The sequence below is a fragment of the Oryzias melastigma genome, linkage group LG9 (genome assembly GCF_002922805.2).
Source record: "Oryzias melastigma strain HK-1 linkage group LG9, ASM292280v2, whole genome shotgun sequence".
Taxonomy (NCBI): domain Eukaryota; kingdom Metazoa; phylum Chordata; class Actinopteri; order Beloniformes; family Adrianichthyidae; genus Oryzias; species Oryzias melastigma.
Genome location: NC_050520.1, coordinates 22,273,635 through 22,290,533, shown reverse-complemented (window position 1 = coordinate 22,290,533; position 16,899 = coordinate 22,273,635). Strand labels below are relative to the sequence as shown.

Below are 16,899 nucleotides of genomic sequence, written 5' to 3'. Positions count from 1 at the left end.
TATCTACGAGTAATTTGTTATTAAAAAAAATCATTTTTACAGTGCTGTGATAGAATTTAATGTGAGTCCACCACCTCAGCTCTGGCTATTGACTGTATAAGAGAACTGGACCGAGCTGGTGTGACATCACCCATAGAAAAGGCCTTACTTAGGGCTCCTGCAAAATGAAGCCAATTAAGTCACCATTTTTCCCCAATGCAGGTGTCGCCATTTTGGAACCAGAGGACAGTGATTGGTCTGAGTTGGTCTCAATCAGCGTTTCCATGGCAACTGCTGTTGCCAGTTGTGAGAGAGCTTGTTGGAAGTCCACGCCTCTTCTATTGAAAGCCGGCCGGTCGGGAGAATCTGTCAATCAAACATTGGAGGTGGGGCCAGAGGGCACCACATGCTTTTCTGAGGAATACGATTGGTCGGCTTATAACTTGAATAGCTTGCGATCGTGAAAAAAAGTTAGGATCAGTAAGAACATGATAAAAAATTATGAGAGCAAGAATGACTATTCTGACAAATAGAACGACTGAGTAATAACTGTTTCTCAATAGACGTCTATGTGATTTTGGCTTCTTGGAGCCAGCAGGTGCTTCCTATTTGGAACACGAGAAGGGATCACTCAGTCCAGTTCTCTATATACAGTCAACAGCTCAGACTCACATGTTTTTCCTCCAGTTGATGAGGTGTATAACCGGAAGTTTTCCATATTGCTCCTTACATCCTTCTAAAAACAACAGAGCTCCGGGTATTGTCCTAAAAGCTGCCCTGCCCTCTGAGAGCCCTTATAATCAAGGGTCAAGTCCGTGTTTGTGTGTCTCCATCCCCTCATTTGACCAAACTTCTGAGCTGGTATTACAGTATTGTGCAATGCATTGATTTCACAACCCTCTCACTGCAGCCAATTGGCTCATCTGCCTCTGATATAGTCACAGACCTCTAATCCATCACACATTTCGTTAGTATTTATCTTTAAACATTGCAAATAAGCCAAGGGGTGTTAGTAGGTCTTTGCAAAAAACTAACAATCTAGACTATTGAATGCCAGAGTTTGCTTAACACGCCGTGGCTCTGGACCAAGAGCAAGCTTTGAATACCAGCCTTGTATTTACACCAATGTTTATTTTATGATTGTATGTTTTATGAAACCTTTTGTTTTGTTTATCTTTGCGCATGGGGTTTACCTGCAACATCTTAAATGCTCCCTGTTAATGACAGGAGGAGAAAAAGGGTGTCTGATTTTGGAATGTTGTTTTTTTTTGTGGTATTCACTTATGCTGTTAGAGTTGAGCCTTTTCAAACAGAGCTTTTCCATGTGGCGGTTGAAACCAGATTTCTTGTTAAATTGATATTTTTCCAGTTCAGCTGCATGCCAGATGAACTCTCAGAAGACGTAACATACGCACTTGGACGTGTGTATCCAGCTGATGTGCGTTTTCTCCCACAACTTTTGAAAAATCCCTCATTGAACCCCTTTGACCCAGCTTCTGTGCGCTGATCCACATTTTTTTTCTTCCACCTCAGTGACAGTAAAGCTCCTGTCTGGCTGTATTTTAGTGTCTGTGATGAGTTAGCAGACTGCTTTAGAGGCTTTTCTGAGGGAAATGACCCTGCTTATACTGGCACCCCTGATTCTGCTCTCTTGAGGTGAAAGTTGCTCCTCATGTTTCACTAGCAAGTGCTTTAAAAAAAACTCACGAGGAAGATTTTATGGTGATGAAGAGCCAAATGGGATGTAAATAGAGAATGAGAGGGAAAATTAAGGTTTTGATCCTCCTCAGATAGACTCCCCTCCAGCAGAACCCATGTATTCTGATAGATGTGACTCAGTGAGTAACACTCTACATGACGCTGGTTTCCTGTTGAGGGGTCCGCTTGTGAAGTGCGCACGCAGATTGCTCCCTCTCCCCCACACCACATGGAAGGATGCGCTTCTCCCTCACAACAGCTGTGTCGGGACCGGCTTTGGCAGGCTGGAGAGGAATTTAAATGTTTTTAATTCCTTGCTTCTGCATTTTTTCGTGTGCGTCCTGAAGATTTGAAGCAGGTTGAAGTGAATCCTTCTGACTGAAAGTCACACGGATTAAACTTCTTGGTTTGACCGCCAAGGGTCCGGATACTGGAACAGGAGACTGGACTGCTTTTGTTTTTTTTAAGCATTTAATTTGTTTGAGTTTGAAAGCAAAGTGCCAACTTTGCACCTTTATAAATCGTTGAAGTGAAAACAGGCGTGCACGTTTTCACATACAAATCCGACAGTTCTATTTTTGTCTCCAATTTTTTGCGCAAGAATCCAAAAAGTCTAATTCTATTGAGTTTATTTGTTAAAGTTTTTTAAGTTTTACTGAAACACTTCACAAGTTGTAATTTCTTCTGTAAGTCTGTTATCAATTCAGTGAAAAGAACAAAGCTGCTCATTTCGCTGCGGAACTTGCTATTTATATATTTTGTAAAGGGTGTGGGTGCTGCTACAGTAATCTCTGCTTTCCCATTTTTTTTCCTGCTTTGAAAGTTCATTATCAAAACAAAGAGGCGCGTCGTAGGGGTTAATTTAGCACCAAGCAAGAGGAGCGCCAAGGCGCGCGCACACAGTGGAGTGGTTTGTGCCGAATCTCAGAGGCGATGCCCTTTTGTGGAGAGGTCTCTTGTCACTGAGGACACACGGCATTCACAGTTGGGACACAAGGACACAACAGAGAAGAACTGAATATTTAAAAGGCTTCATTCTTCCCCCCTCCACTGCCGCTGTGTGTTGACTGTAGGCGTCTGAGAGGATCTTTGTTGCCTTGGAGAAAAGTGGAGAAGGGGAATACGTGCCGTGAACGAGTTGGAGGGGGGAGATCTAAAGGACAGTGTCACTGCACCCGATGGTGTCACCATCTCACCCAAAAGTCTGATTTCTCACACTTTCCCGGTGTGCGTTGGATGAAACTCCCACTTTTACGCGTCTTTTTACGCACGAGTGCTGCCAGCGCGGGACGAGACGATGTGATCATGAAGCTTTTGGCCACGATTCCTGTCATGGGTCGCCCAGAACTCTGTTTTTTGCTTTAAAGGAAGTACTTTGGTGCCGAAAGAATGCCAACTGATAAATACTCAAACATGGAGGAAAAACTGTGGATACTCGAGGATCTGAATATGATGTACATCCGTCAGATTGCGCTCAGCTTACAGGTAAAATAATAATAACAAAACATTGATTTTTTTTCTATGTTTACTTTGTGCCCTGATTACAACATTAAAAAAACACCAGAGTTTATGTCTAAGTTTCTAATTTTTCTGAAAGGTCCAACTGGTGATAAACAAAGTCTGCTTTCAGATTCTCGTTAAATGATCCAGAATGCAGCTGTTGTGTTGCAGAGTTGACTGAAAGACAGTTTGAGGAATGTTTCCTCGCGACAAACAAGCTGACGCCGGTGCGTCGCTGTGCAGATGGCAAAGCTCTCACTGACAGCAGACAGAAAACATCCCTGCATGCCATCCATCTCTTTCTCAGTGTCTCCTTTCAACTGGGGCTCACACACGGGCCACAGCTGCACATGTGGGCCCCATAATTCCCTCTGTGACTTTTGCCTGCATGTGCATGTGTGATAGCAAGGACTAATTTGTGCTCTGAGAAGACAAGGTGTAATATAAATCGATGCTTTGCCACAGTATTTTATATTAGTTTTGCAAAAGACATTTATTTCTGGTGGAAATTTGATTTGATTGGATTTATTGGTTTATTTCAAGCAATGATTGTGGACAATATAATGTAATCACACACATATGTCAAACTAATTGGAGAAATAATGAAATGCATTGATTAAAAATTAACTTAAATGTAAGAAATAATTGTGACTCATAGAGATTTTTGCAGAAATGCAAACAACACACACCTAGATCACATTATAGATTAAATAGCGGTTATTAACTAAAGACAAGTTTGATTTATTGCTCAAACAGGAGCGTAAAGAAGCTAACTTATTTAATTCCACACCTACTGAGCTATTATATCTTTGCATATAGTTGTCATATTCCAATTCTGATCTGATCAAGTGCAGATTTTTTGTCAAGTAACAAAATATTCTTACCTACAAATAGCCATAGGAATGTAAAGAAATGGGATTCACATTAAGACAAATCTTTTTTTTCACTTTATTTGAGTTGCAGCAAAGACACAAAATTAAAGTTAAAACACACCCAGCATCATAAAATGGCATCACAAGAGAAAGTATATTTAATTCTACCACATTTTAATCTTCTTGTGCTTATAGGCACATATTGTGAAACAAAAAGTGATTGTTTAGCTCTTTGAACTTTATTGTCCCTGTGGCCTGACACGCCACAAAGCTCCATCACAAGTTCAGTTGAACGTGTTGATTAAGCACTAATGGGGTAAGAGGAGTCTGACACACGGCCTTCTTTCATTAGGAAACTTGTTTACTGCTTGAACACAAGCTGGAAACATGTGTCTTGTCTGATTATTGAATCGGAGACATGCAGACGTCTGGAGATCCCCTCGCTTTTCGTCGTTAAGGCTTTCTAATTTTGTCATTCTGGAATATAAATATGGAGTTTTCTTATTTTAGACTTTTGGGAAAATAATGCTGCTGTTTCTAAATTCAAATGTGAAGCTCAGCTGCCTTAGCCAGTAAAAATTCAGTTTATTAGATGATTTTGCTGGTAGACACACACTTGTTTGCTCACCCCCAACCCCCAAATTTTCCTCAGCCTGGGTGGGTTCACGGGACAGGGATTCTTTGTATGTGGCATAGCAGGAGAGCCTAGAGTAACTGTAATTTCAGCAAGCTTTTTTTTTTTTTTTTTTTTGCTGCAGGGTTTTTTCATAAATATCCCAGTAAGTAATCACAACTGTAGGTTAATAAAGTGTGCTCCCTTTATCTACCTCTCATATGTTGAGCCTGCAAGCTATTCCCACACTTTTAATTAACCACACACAATAACAACATATGCAGATTGTTTCTGAAGGTGATTTTGAACAAATATTGAAGGAGTGTAATCATGCAGCATTCTTCAAGCATGTCTAATTGCTGCTTCCGTGGACATCCATTGTGTTATTTTCACTGTCAGAGGAAAGTCACATTTTTGCTTCAGGTTTTAACAAGTCTGTTGGTATAGCAGTGGCTCCGTTCATGGCTACAGTGCTTCTTCCCTTCACAAGACTTTGCCTCTCTAGCCACAGCTGTGAACTGCAAAGAGCATTTTTTTGGTCACAGGATACAGGATTTTCCTCAACGGAGTCATGGTTGATGGGAAACAGGAAATGGTCATTTCTAAATATGGGTTCCCACCGGAAGAGGCAGCATTATGTCTCAGAAGGTGCCGCTAAATAAAAGTAACATACACCACTTCCTGTTATCAAAAAGCCGGATGCACGTGTGGTTCCTTTATTAACTCACTGCATCTCTTAAGGTGACCAGCAATGGTTTTGTCTCTGGTTCCTGCTGTCATTCTCTTTAAAGAGGTTCACTGACTCAAAGTTTTCTTATTTATGAATAATTTTTAAGGTTTCTTCAGACACTCTGAAAACGAATTTTCAGCTTTGCTGTTAACATCAAGCAGCATTTATTGTTCCTCTTGGGAGTATACAGACTGGGGAATGTAGACAAATGAAACCACGTATGTCTTATAGAAAAATTCCCAGGCGATGCCAACTCTGATAAAGTCCTAGCATGAAACGACTAAAAACAAAAAGGTTTTGTTGTTTATTGTGTCTTGATAATTTTGACGTAAGAAATGTGAGGTTTATCAGCTTTTGAGCTTTTTTTATGCAACAGAACAGATTCTATTTGTAGGCAAAGACAGATTGTGCTGTGAGAGTTCATCTCTAACCTTGCTTGCCTGTGAGCTCACATGAGGGTCAGATGTCAGTTTCTGACTGCTTTACCCAAAGCTCTTTTTGGACTCTGGCACGCTCCAAACCCTAAACTTAGCTCTGGCACTGCCTCAGATATTTGCGTCAGATTCTGGACCTTGCAGTCAGGCCGTAAAAACACTTTGTGTGATATTCACGCACCGTCTCCTCAACATGTCGCATAACCTCTGACAAGCTGCCTGAACTGTTTCCATGAGCAAGAGGCTTCACAAGCAACACCCAGTGGGATAATTGTGGATTGGCTCAATGTGCGCTGATATAACTTGACTGGAATGAGTCTTCTGTATGATTCAACTTGTTTATATGATCTCATATCTTTGAAAAAAGTATGTTTTTTTTGAGTGGAAGTAGTCACATGTGTCCATATCTGACTTACAGAGCCTTTAAAACACAGATTTATTGCTGGCCAAAAACAAAAAAGAAATGACAAGTTTGTCCAGCAAGAAGCTGTTTTATTTTCTCAAAGGGGAGATTATTGAAAGTAGGAAATATGAACAAAAGATAAAGTGCTTTTAGAACATCAATTGGTCCTTAAGGAACAATCCATCTTTACTCAGTCTTGGGGGTTTTGCTAAATCCAAAAGTTGTAACAAAAGAAGAAAAACAAACATGCCTGAGCAACTCTTCAGTGTGACTCTACAGGAGTCACCTGGATTTCAAATTGATGTCATTTATTAGCAATTTTGTATGCAGCTGTCTGTTGTGGTAGCATCAACACCCATGACTCAGAGAGAAAACCGATGAGTTAAGTGCTGGGTTTGTGTCTGAGATGATCTGAAACAGCTGGAGCTAGTTTTATGTGTAAGAGTGACACAGAAGATTGTCAGCATTATGGACCTTTGGTGTCTACCTTTCCAGACATACAACTGGTAATGTTGAATTTCCCTTCTGCGAGCGGTAAAGTATTATTACAAACCCACTCCAATAGACATAGTGTTTTTGGATTTGGATGGATAGTTTGTTAAAAAATTAAATTTAAATACATTTTTTCCTACAAAAAATGTCCAAACGCAATGCATTGTGGTCTATATTTACCAATGTATAGGCATTGATGCACGCTGGTTTTTTGCAATGACTTCTGGGAAATTTCTTGGGCATTCGTATTTGGAATTGTAGAAAATGGCAAAGACACTAGATAGGGAGTGGTGAAAGAAAATTTCAACCATTGTCACTCTGCAGAAACTATGTCATATAAAAAATTACACAGGGTTTTTTTTTTTTTTTTTTGGCCAAAAAGGACATAATCCTAATTAAAAGACCTCTGGGAACCTTTTAAAATAAATCAAAAGGTGATTGAAGTGAAACTTTAAATTCAAATCACTAGAAGTAAAACATAATTGCATCTCTAAGCTAAAAAAACATATTTAATGATTATCATCATTTTTCAAAGTCTCATTAGGTCGAACTATTATATTGTGCTTTTACCTCTGACAATTTATGACAGTTTATCCTTTCCATGAAACATTATATTTGTATTAGTGGGGAGGTTTTTGATAGACACAGGATTTCAGAAGCAAAAATGACTGCTAAATAAGAAACTTCGTGCACACCAAGTGCAGAGGTTGGCTTATAGTTAGCAGCTAACTCTCTGTTTGAGGCTTTTCAATGTCTTGTCTTTTTATTTAAATGTATACCAGAGCTATACCTGGCTTATTTTTTACTTCCTTTTTACCTCCAAAAATGATACTTTTTGTGTCTTTTTTCCATTTTTATTTATTACTTAAGCTATAATTTGACCGTCCTTTGTTTCACACATTTCACAGTTTCCTTCTATTAAAAAAACAGCAGAATCCTGCAGCATTCAGGTGGGGATCAATACATCAGTTCACATGCCAGTGAGCAGTGGAAATGTGCTTGTGTGTGTTTGTGTTAGTTCAGCTGCAAGGTTGTTTAGGTAGCCTATTAATCTGCACCACAGTTGAGCTGAAGGCGTGTCCAAGCTAGCAGCACTTGGGTGCTTTTTGCAGGTCAGTCATGTCTGAGCTAAAACACATTCCTCCACAATAGGCTGATGAATTGCACATTGCTCTGTGTTGCTGCATTATTACTTGTTTTAATTGAATATGAGCTGTAAAGTCCTTTAATTAATTCACTGGGGTTCAAATATAATTTAATGTTCATTTTGAATTAGTTGAATAACTCTTTGAGTGAGCTTGCAAACAGATTTTATGTGTAAGGCTTATGAGTTTTCATCAGTTTGCTGTGTGTGTTTTATATTAAAAGTATGTCTTTGGTATGTGTGGTTATAGGATCCCTCACTGATGTTTGCTGAAGCCTGCAGGATACGTAGGAGGAAAAGAGAGAGCTCTGTATCACCTCACACACCTTCACTTCCCTCCTCCTCCTCCTCCTCCTTGGATCAGCACATTTATCGCCATGTACTTGGCTTCAGTTTTGCAGGTCTAAATAAACCGGGGTCTTTCCTTTTTTTTTTTTTTTTAACACAAAAATCCCAATCCTTACCCCACCCATCAGCCTTTTAGCGGTTAGGAGGAGCTGCTCATGCTTGAATAGGAACTCTGTGTTCGCAGGAACCAGTTGGATGTTTTGGGCTGATCCAGCTTCCTTTGAAAAACAGCAAGCACCATCATGGAGTACACACAGAAGAAAATACCAAATCAGAGGAGTTTGTATTGAAGTATCGACCTGCAGCTCTTCACCTTCCCCACCTCTGACAGTTTTGTTATTCTCTGCCACGGCCCCTGTATCGGAGTCTTAAACGATTTTTTTTTCATTGACTGATCTAATTTCCTGCCTCTTTGCCCATTTTCAGCCTTTTAGTCCTCAGATTTATCCTAGCCTTGAGTTAAGACTCCCAAAAGAAACTCCGGCTAATCCTTTTAGAGATGTTTTGCTGTCATCTGAGCATAAACAATGACAAAAGAAAAATTATATTTAGGAAGTCAAAAAACTGCAAGAACTGGAGAAAATCAAAGGTTTTTAAAGCTAGATCATTACAGTTTAAATGATATTGGTTTTCAAATTGATATATGGAAATGTTAGAAAATATTTTGGAGTTGAATGACTGATTATTATTACTTAAAATAAAAATAATAATAATAATAAATTGACTAAACTGCCAATCGAGACAGAAGATGGTCTTAGAATTATTATTTTAAGGTAAAATTTAAGTCACTGGGACATATTTTCTTAAACTAAGAATACTTTTATTTTTAAAAAATAATGTGATTATTTTTCTTGCAAGACAGAAAATGCAACAATTTTTCTTGAAACAAGGGTCTATTTTCTTAAAATTCCATTTTTGCAGTGTGAAGTTGCATTATTTGATGGTTAGGATGTACAGGGTAAATTAATGGCTGCAATTTTCATTTAAAAAAAAAGCCTTTCTGGGATTTTTTCGGTCATAGAAAGAAACTGGAGCTTGAAGTTGGGTTAGATCAGAGAGTTTGAAAAGGAGCCTTTTGTTGTGGTACAAGGGTGATGACAGACATGGCCATGCTGTGATACCCCTCACCTCATCAATAGAAGAAAAGAAAAACAGCCTTTGTCTCCCCTGCTGGGTGATGTAATGTTTGACACTTGGAGTCAAAAGCTCAGGGTCACTCATTGTAAGGACCTACTCATTTCACACCAGTTGTGTCGTTCATGTGGCGCCAAAGAACTATTTCTCTGGTAATTTTAGTTAATAAAGTTTTTGAATGAAACCAGTATGGTGATCAACCAATCCTCGTGTGGTGCTGTAGGCATGGGGCAGCCTAGTTCAGTGGCCCATCCATCCTCCGAATCCCTTTTGGGGTCCCAGCTACTGTTGGGCGAAGCCGGGGTACACCCTGGACAGGTCGCCACTCTGTCGCAGCCTCCTCTCTAATCCTTTTATCTCTACTTTGATGTGTAAATCTGCACACGCTCACTTGAGGCTTTGGTTTCGATGATGTTGCCCCTCTGCACTTGTTATTTCGTTAGAAGTCTACGAATTATAACAGCCATGCTGTATGATCTTAACAGATGAAAACCTATCTGTCCTGATTGACTACGAGACAGGACAAAGCCTCTTACTGGTTCAAGGAAGAATCAGGCTCACCGCGATTGGCTGAGATCTATAGCTAAACAGAAGTCTCTTTTTAACCCCTATTACACCTACCCCCTCTGTGCCATTGGTCAGTATGTCAGTGGACACAGTTGGTTATGTAACTACACCAGCAGGTTTACTTAGTGTCTATTTCAGACCTGCATGTTAACACACACACTGAGCTTGTGTCCTCACAGTTGGTGGGCCCAGCTGTCACCGTTAAGAAGCCCATCAGTCAGTATTTATATATATATATTCCTCAGTGATGTAACACAAACAGTAAAACAGCTCATAATGTTGTTTGATATTTTAATGTGCAGGCATCTATGATGATGTGGTGGTGACAAAAGTTATACGACTTCATGAAATAAATCGTTTTTTTTATATATTCTTATACGTATTTGTCAAGTTAGACGAGCATACGACTCCAGTACCTCACTATTATCTCTTTAATGTGGTGATGCCATATTTGTTTGAGGTCGCGCTTTTATAGACTCGGCACACTTGGTGTTAGGCGCCACTTGTGACTTAACTGTACTTCATGCTGTGAGAAACTGGGAGGAAAACTCATTTAATTTATAAAAGATTTCATATAAAGTTTTTTTTTTCTGTTCTGCACTTTCAGACTGAGAAACAATTTGGCCATTCTTCATACAGTTTGGTGTAATCATAAGAAGTGTTCTGTCCTTAAAGGCTGTCATGACCTCCTATGCCCAATAGGGGGCTGCAAGGCAAATGTATTGTAAACATTGAGGGAAGTTTTTATCATATATATTTTTTCCTACCTTTTTTTCGCAGTACCCAGGAGCCACTGAAGCTATAAGTAACTTGGTTCTGATATTTTGGTGGTATGATAACACATTTTAAGCATTTTGGTCCACCAAAATAACAAAGCTGTAATTTTTTTTTTATTTATTTTTTTATATCATTTGAAGTAAATAAAACCTGATAATAGTCTTGTGTCTGTTAAGACTGTTACTTATATTTGGCTTACTAAATAACAATAACAAATTCAAAGTCATCATACTTTGTGTATTTTACTCTTATTTTACTAATTCAAAACATTTCTCTGAATTCTTATTCATAATCAAACTAATAAAAAATGTTTCATGTTCACATCAAAAATGATGTAGAATCATGTTTTCTGATATTTTTTGTTGGACATTCAGTAAGTTGCTGTAAAGAGCTGTTGTTAACTTGTCCATGGGAGCAAAGGGATTCTAGGAATATCCTCTTTTGCTGAGAAACACGGAGCAAAGACTCTAGGAGTGATATGATCATTCATTTAGCCGGACCTGCAGGCATCAAATGGCTAAAGTTAGCTCTGTTTTTTCATCCCGGCTTCTTTTAAGATCTTTTATTGTTTGTTCAGTACAATAAAAAGAACCACTTACAGTTTAAATAGTTCTTTTCTGCTCTGAATGAATCCCACATGTGAGTGAAATTATGCCTGTAGTAGCTTTTTTCTTTTTTTTTTTTTGCTCTCCTGCACTGCGACTTGCTTATAGAACCTTAATCTAATTAACTCCAGGATATTAACAGCTCTAAGTCCTAAATTAGCAGGGATCATCTTGTTTTTGTTGTACACTCAGACACGGGCGAAGGAAGAGAGCTTTCTCTAAGAGGGTTCAGCGGCAGTTTAGAGGGCGAGACAAAAATTGTTGATGCTTTAGTCTGCATTTGTCGCCCGAGGCTTCTGACTGTCGTGTGTCCTTACAGTCAATAATATTTGATTGAGGTAAAGAGCTGAATCCGTGCAGCCAAAATGCACGGATGTATTGTTGTTGCACCAATGAGACAGATCGCTGTCAGCCAAGTCTGCCCACAGACTCATTCTCTCTCCTCCAACATCCCGATCCTCCTACACATAATCTGTTGCATTTCTGCAACTCCAAACTCGCCCACAAACAATGCATGAGAAAACAAATGTGTGTTTTTTAAGATCTAAATGTCTGTCCCACTTAAATTAGGGAGTTATTTCTCTTTCATGGTAAAATAAATTGATTCCTAATCTTTAAATATTGCAGAAGTGCTTCATCATCTCCTAGAATTTGCTAAATGTGTCCATATAAATGATGATTCAAATTAACCTTTATTATTTTTAAATCCAATCTTTACTTTTGGGATTCATTAGTTTGACTTATACACTGCTTCTTAGTGGGTGATATAAAATAAGTGCAGATATAAAATAAGTATGCCGAGATATATAGATCACATGGTTGCACTTTGAATCCATGCTGTAGGCTATTGCAGTCACAATGACTGCAGCGATAACAGAAGCTGTAACCTTTGATGACCTTTAATAAATGTATAGATTATGGAAAGCATTTGAAGTGTTATGACTATGTTAAAATGCACAACATGATTGGTCTGATGATATCCTCTGCTGCAGGTCATTTATCCTCACACTGTTAAAGCAGCTGGACATGCACTGAATTGAAGTTTATTTGCAACATAATGTACCAAAACTGTTAATATTTGTGAGGAAAAGGTTGAATTTTAGCTTTAAAAACTAACGTTTTCAAGTTTTTAACGCAATATATAAAACTTCAAACTGATACTGTCCAAATCCTTCTTATGGGATCTAATGAGAGTAAAGTGAGTGCGCGCGCAGCTTGAAGCAACATTTTCCACATTTGCAGGATCTCAGTAAACTGACTGGTGTTAAATCTGGCATGATGCTCTCAGAGGACCCTGCTGGACACCCTCTTCAGGGGCTTTGCTCTCCTCTTTTGCTTGCGTGCAGCTACACGCAGATTAAAGGGCGCGCGCACACTAAACGCGCACGCACCCGCCTCCTCAGGAACGGCTCTCGGTTGGTCCATCAGACGGTCAGTCTTGATTCTTCCCCGCGGTGGAGGAGGTGGTGGTGGCGGCTGTGCGCGCGTGGAGGTGCAGCTCGAGACGATATCCGGAGAGAAGGGGGGTTCGAACGCATGACCGTCCCAAACAACAACGAGAGTGTGGAGGGGGGTGTTTTCGCCAACGCCGCTTCCGGTGTGAATGTGCTGCAGATATTCCGGGATTGTCAATGAATTTCTGACTTTGCTGGTAAATGGAGGCACGTCACAGGGAAAAACTGAGCTGGAGGCTCGTGCGGGACGCTGGCCGGACCGTTGCGTAACGCGCCGTGCTGCCTTTCTTCCTGAAGAGTTGGCAGAAAAGAAAAAAAGGAAAGTGTTCCTGTTGGGGAAGGATGAACGACTCTGGGAATCTGCGGGTAAGACGAGCCACTTTTCATTTGAAAAACATGCGTGAGTGGATGGAAAAACGATGCGTGACACGCGCCACTGTTTAGATTGTCAAAGCCACGTTACGCACCAGACTCTGTGATTTGAAAGGGACAGCAGACCAGCAGCTTTGGACATTTCAAACTGGGATATAGTTGTAAATAATTTTAAATAGTAAAAACCATTAAAAATAGGAAAATACAATACTTAAAACGTAATAATTTACAAAAAAATAAGTTTTGGGTGAATTTGTCTATTGGACCATGAAACAGGTGTTATCACTACCATTTCACTCATAATGTCAAATGTTCTTTGAGAAATACTTGAAATTTTGATTATATAATTCATTGTTGGCAACACTCAGTTTTTTTCATAGACTCTCTGAATTTTCAAGCATGAAACGTGACAAATGTGAGAAAATGCTGTAACATCCTCAGATGTTAAAGTCATCATTTTTTCCTTTCACTTGTGGAGAAAAACTCCAATGGAATCTCCATAGTTGGAACTGATGAAATAATTCTCACTATTTTTTGTGAATAATTTAATGTAATTTCAAATTGACATCATATAGTTCTGACACTTTAGATTATTGTTATTATTTTTCTGTATTTCCATGAATGTCTCTTAACGTTTTCCTCTTAAACACTGCATAAGTATCTCTCCACAAATACTTTGAAGAGGTGCACAGGACACATATGAGAGCAAGTTTGTCTGGTTTTGCAGAGTTTAACCTCCATAGTGACTTTGTTTTATAAATCTGCACGTAAATCCTACTTATCAAGTAAAACGCTGGCCTCATCTCCATGCTGATTGCTTCCACGTTACTTGATGGCTGTGGCTGCCTGTTTGGGAGAGCTGGATCCTCTGCCTGATTTCATCTGCTACAGTTGGATACTGAATAAGCTGGACACATGGATCTGTGTGCACATCTTCATCTGTCTGTGTGCAGGAGTCCAGAGCAGTTAATATATGGGATTTTTGTGTCTACTACTGTTGGAGCCTGATCCATCGCTGATCATTAGCTCTGAAAAGGTCACTGATGCATCAGGGCTGCAACTCTGTGTGAACTGACACAGATTTTTCTGCATTTATGACGCTGGTTTTTGCTGTTCCAATAGAAAGCATTCTAAAAATGTTCATTTTATATTTTCCTGGCTTTTGTGCTTCATAAATATACAGAAGAAGAAGAAAAGTCAACAGGCTCAATTTCGACTTAACTTGCTCTGGAATTCCTTGGCTTCATCTTCCAATCAATAAGCTCTTACTGCGGATGAGATCTCTGCTGTCAAAGCCTTTCCGTCCACCCATGCAGCTTTCTGCTTTCTCTCTCATCTTTATATTACTCCCTGTTTGCATCTGCCTTCCTTCCCCCAGCCCTCATTCAGTCCTGTAACCCCCTTCCCCTGCCCTTCTCTGTGCCTGCGGTAGAGGTCATTCTGCTTCTCCGCTGATATAGTCCCCTGCATTTTCCCAGGAGTCAGTTTGCTGGAACTGAGATAGCTCGCACTTCCTTAGCCTGGGAAACCCAGGGGAGCTGCAAGTCATTACTCCGAAGTACTACGCAGCGTGAAAGCAGCTGTGGAGGTGGGATATGTGTGCGTTTGACTCTCTCCTTGAGCTAGTTGTCTGAGTTACTATGAAAAATTAGCCACTTACACCCGTCTACGCCTCGGCATTGCTCCTCTGCCCAGGTTATCATAGATCTCTGAACTAAAAACTTCTTCATGTTTGCTCTTCTTGGGTTTCATAGATTCTCACTGGCTCCTCACAGGCCTCGCCTGCGTTCATGTTCAGTTTAGTGGTTCAAATATCCTGAATGCAATATTTGCTTATTAATAATTGATATATTTTCTTTTTTTAAAGTAACTTTTGCATTAAGGGGTAGTTTTTCCCAAAGTACCATAATATAAAGTAACTTATAATGTTAAAGTTCATCACAGAGATGTCTAAAGTGATGGATCTTCAAAGAAAAATGAGCAGAATTTGACAGTTAGAGAGAAGTACTGACCTGGTAAACTAGAAATTGCCAAGTGATTGATAGAAGAGAGGCTTCAATCCAGTGGCAGATCATCAGCAGGGCACATAATATACAGCTGCTGGGGGAGGATCGCCCTCAGGCCCAGTCACCGTCTCTCACATTTGTCTGGGGAAGCAGATGTTTTGCCATTTTTACAGCGTGATCTGACAGCTTGACCAGTTCACACGTGCCTCATTTCCATTATGCTGGTTTTTCTCTGATAATTGTATGCTGTGAATTCATGCTTGTTTTGTGGAATTGCTTGTTATTCTGCTCATAACATCCATCCATCCATTTTCTGAACCCGCTGAATCCCTTTAGGGTCGTGAAGTTGCTGGAGCCTGTCCCAGCTACAGTTAGGAGCAAACAGAGTACAGGTCTCTGCTCATAGCAGATCCACTAATGTTGTGCACAAATATGTTGGTCTTTAAAGACTCACTCGGAAGAAAATTGTGTTTTTAAAATGTTTTGGTTGCTTTTTTTCATGATGGAGAACATATATGTATAGAAAATTACGCTTAAAATTACATTTCTAAGTATTTTTTGGTCAAACTGTTGTGAATCAGGAGTAGATGAAAAATAACGCAGCTTATTTGTTACACATGAAATACGATTGCTATTCCTCAAGCTGCCTGCTCTGCTCCATTCCGATGCAACCACTTGCTGACAAATAGATCAATGTACGTCTCTGTTTTCCTCATCTGAGCTGAAATTGGGCTCAAAACTTTATATGTGAATAGCTCTGATATTATTCACCATTTTTGCCTCATCTGTAATGTTAGGTTGGGGTTTGTTAGAGGCTAAATTAGCCATTGGAAGAGTGTTTAAACAGATAGTTCTCAGTTATGCGTGACAGGAAGTGAGAGCTGATGGGAAATGAGCACAGGCTTACTCAGTGCCAACGACTCTGAGGTAAATTTCTAATAAACTCCTGCCGCTTTGCAGAAACTATGTCATAGAAAACGGCACACCTTGATTGATTTTTGCAAAAAATGACATAATCTTAATTAAAATAGATTTAAAAATGATTGGAGCTTTAAAAGAAATAAGCCTCAATTTTTTACGAAATTTACAGTCTGCTGCAAAAGGAAATATATTTTTCTTTATACACACAAGAAAACCCTCATATTGCCTCCATATACTTCCATGTCCTTTCACTTGGCAACAAAAAACAAAGAGATTTGACCTTCACTTCCAGCCCCTATGATTGTTTCAGGTCATGGTTAATAAACCTGACTATGATTGAACACCAGCACAAGAAAAGCTACGAGTTGGCAGGTTTAGCTGTGTGAGCTGTGATATTAGGGATAAAATCTCTGCTCTCAGCTTCTTTGGATAAGAAACTCTTAATACTTCTGTCAGTTGAGACTAAATAATCATTTCTGACTCGGAATTTTTGCCAAAAGTCAATAGACATGCTGTGTGTGCAGCAAGCAGCTCCCTACAGCTTAACCCACCTTAGCAGAAATTGCATAAAACAGCCATAACAGTGAGAAAAAAAAAATCTTGATAATAAGGCAAACAAGAAATCACTGACACAAAATATATCTGATTGCCTCTCCACAGTTCTAAAAACTGGCATGCTCATATATCCTGAGGAGCTCTGCATGGATGCCACAGGGAGCTGACATTTTCCCCTTGAGCTGTACCACAGTGGAAAAACTTGACCTGTTTAGGCCAGTTCGGATATTTTTAAAACTGACTGGGCCAGAACCCAAGCGCATGAATGTTCTTAAAACACACATTTTCAGGGACG

At 39.6% G+C, this 16,899-nt stretch overlaps 1 protein-coding gene across 4 annotated transcripts in view; it reads left to right on the top strand.

The window, feature by feature from the left end:
- Window positions 1-16,899, top strand: part of rtkn (rhotekin) — a 48,193-nt gene that overhangs the window by 13,062 nt on the left and 18,232 nt on the right. The window contains exon 1 of one of the 4 annotated variants that reach the window (XM_024274787.2): window positions 1,918-3,162. The exons of 2 other annotated variants lie outside the window; for them this stretch is intronic. In XM_024274787.2, coding sequence (XP_024130555.1) covers window positions 3,067-3,162 — 96 coding nt within the window. In that variant the 5' untranslated portion in view covers window positions 1,918-3,066. Of the gene's footprint in view, window positions 1-1,917; window positions 3,163-12,618; window positions 13,117-16,899 lie in introns of those variants that run through there. One more of the 4 variants, XM_024274788.2, reaches the window with a different exon arrangement.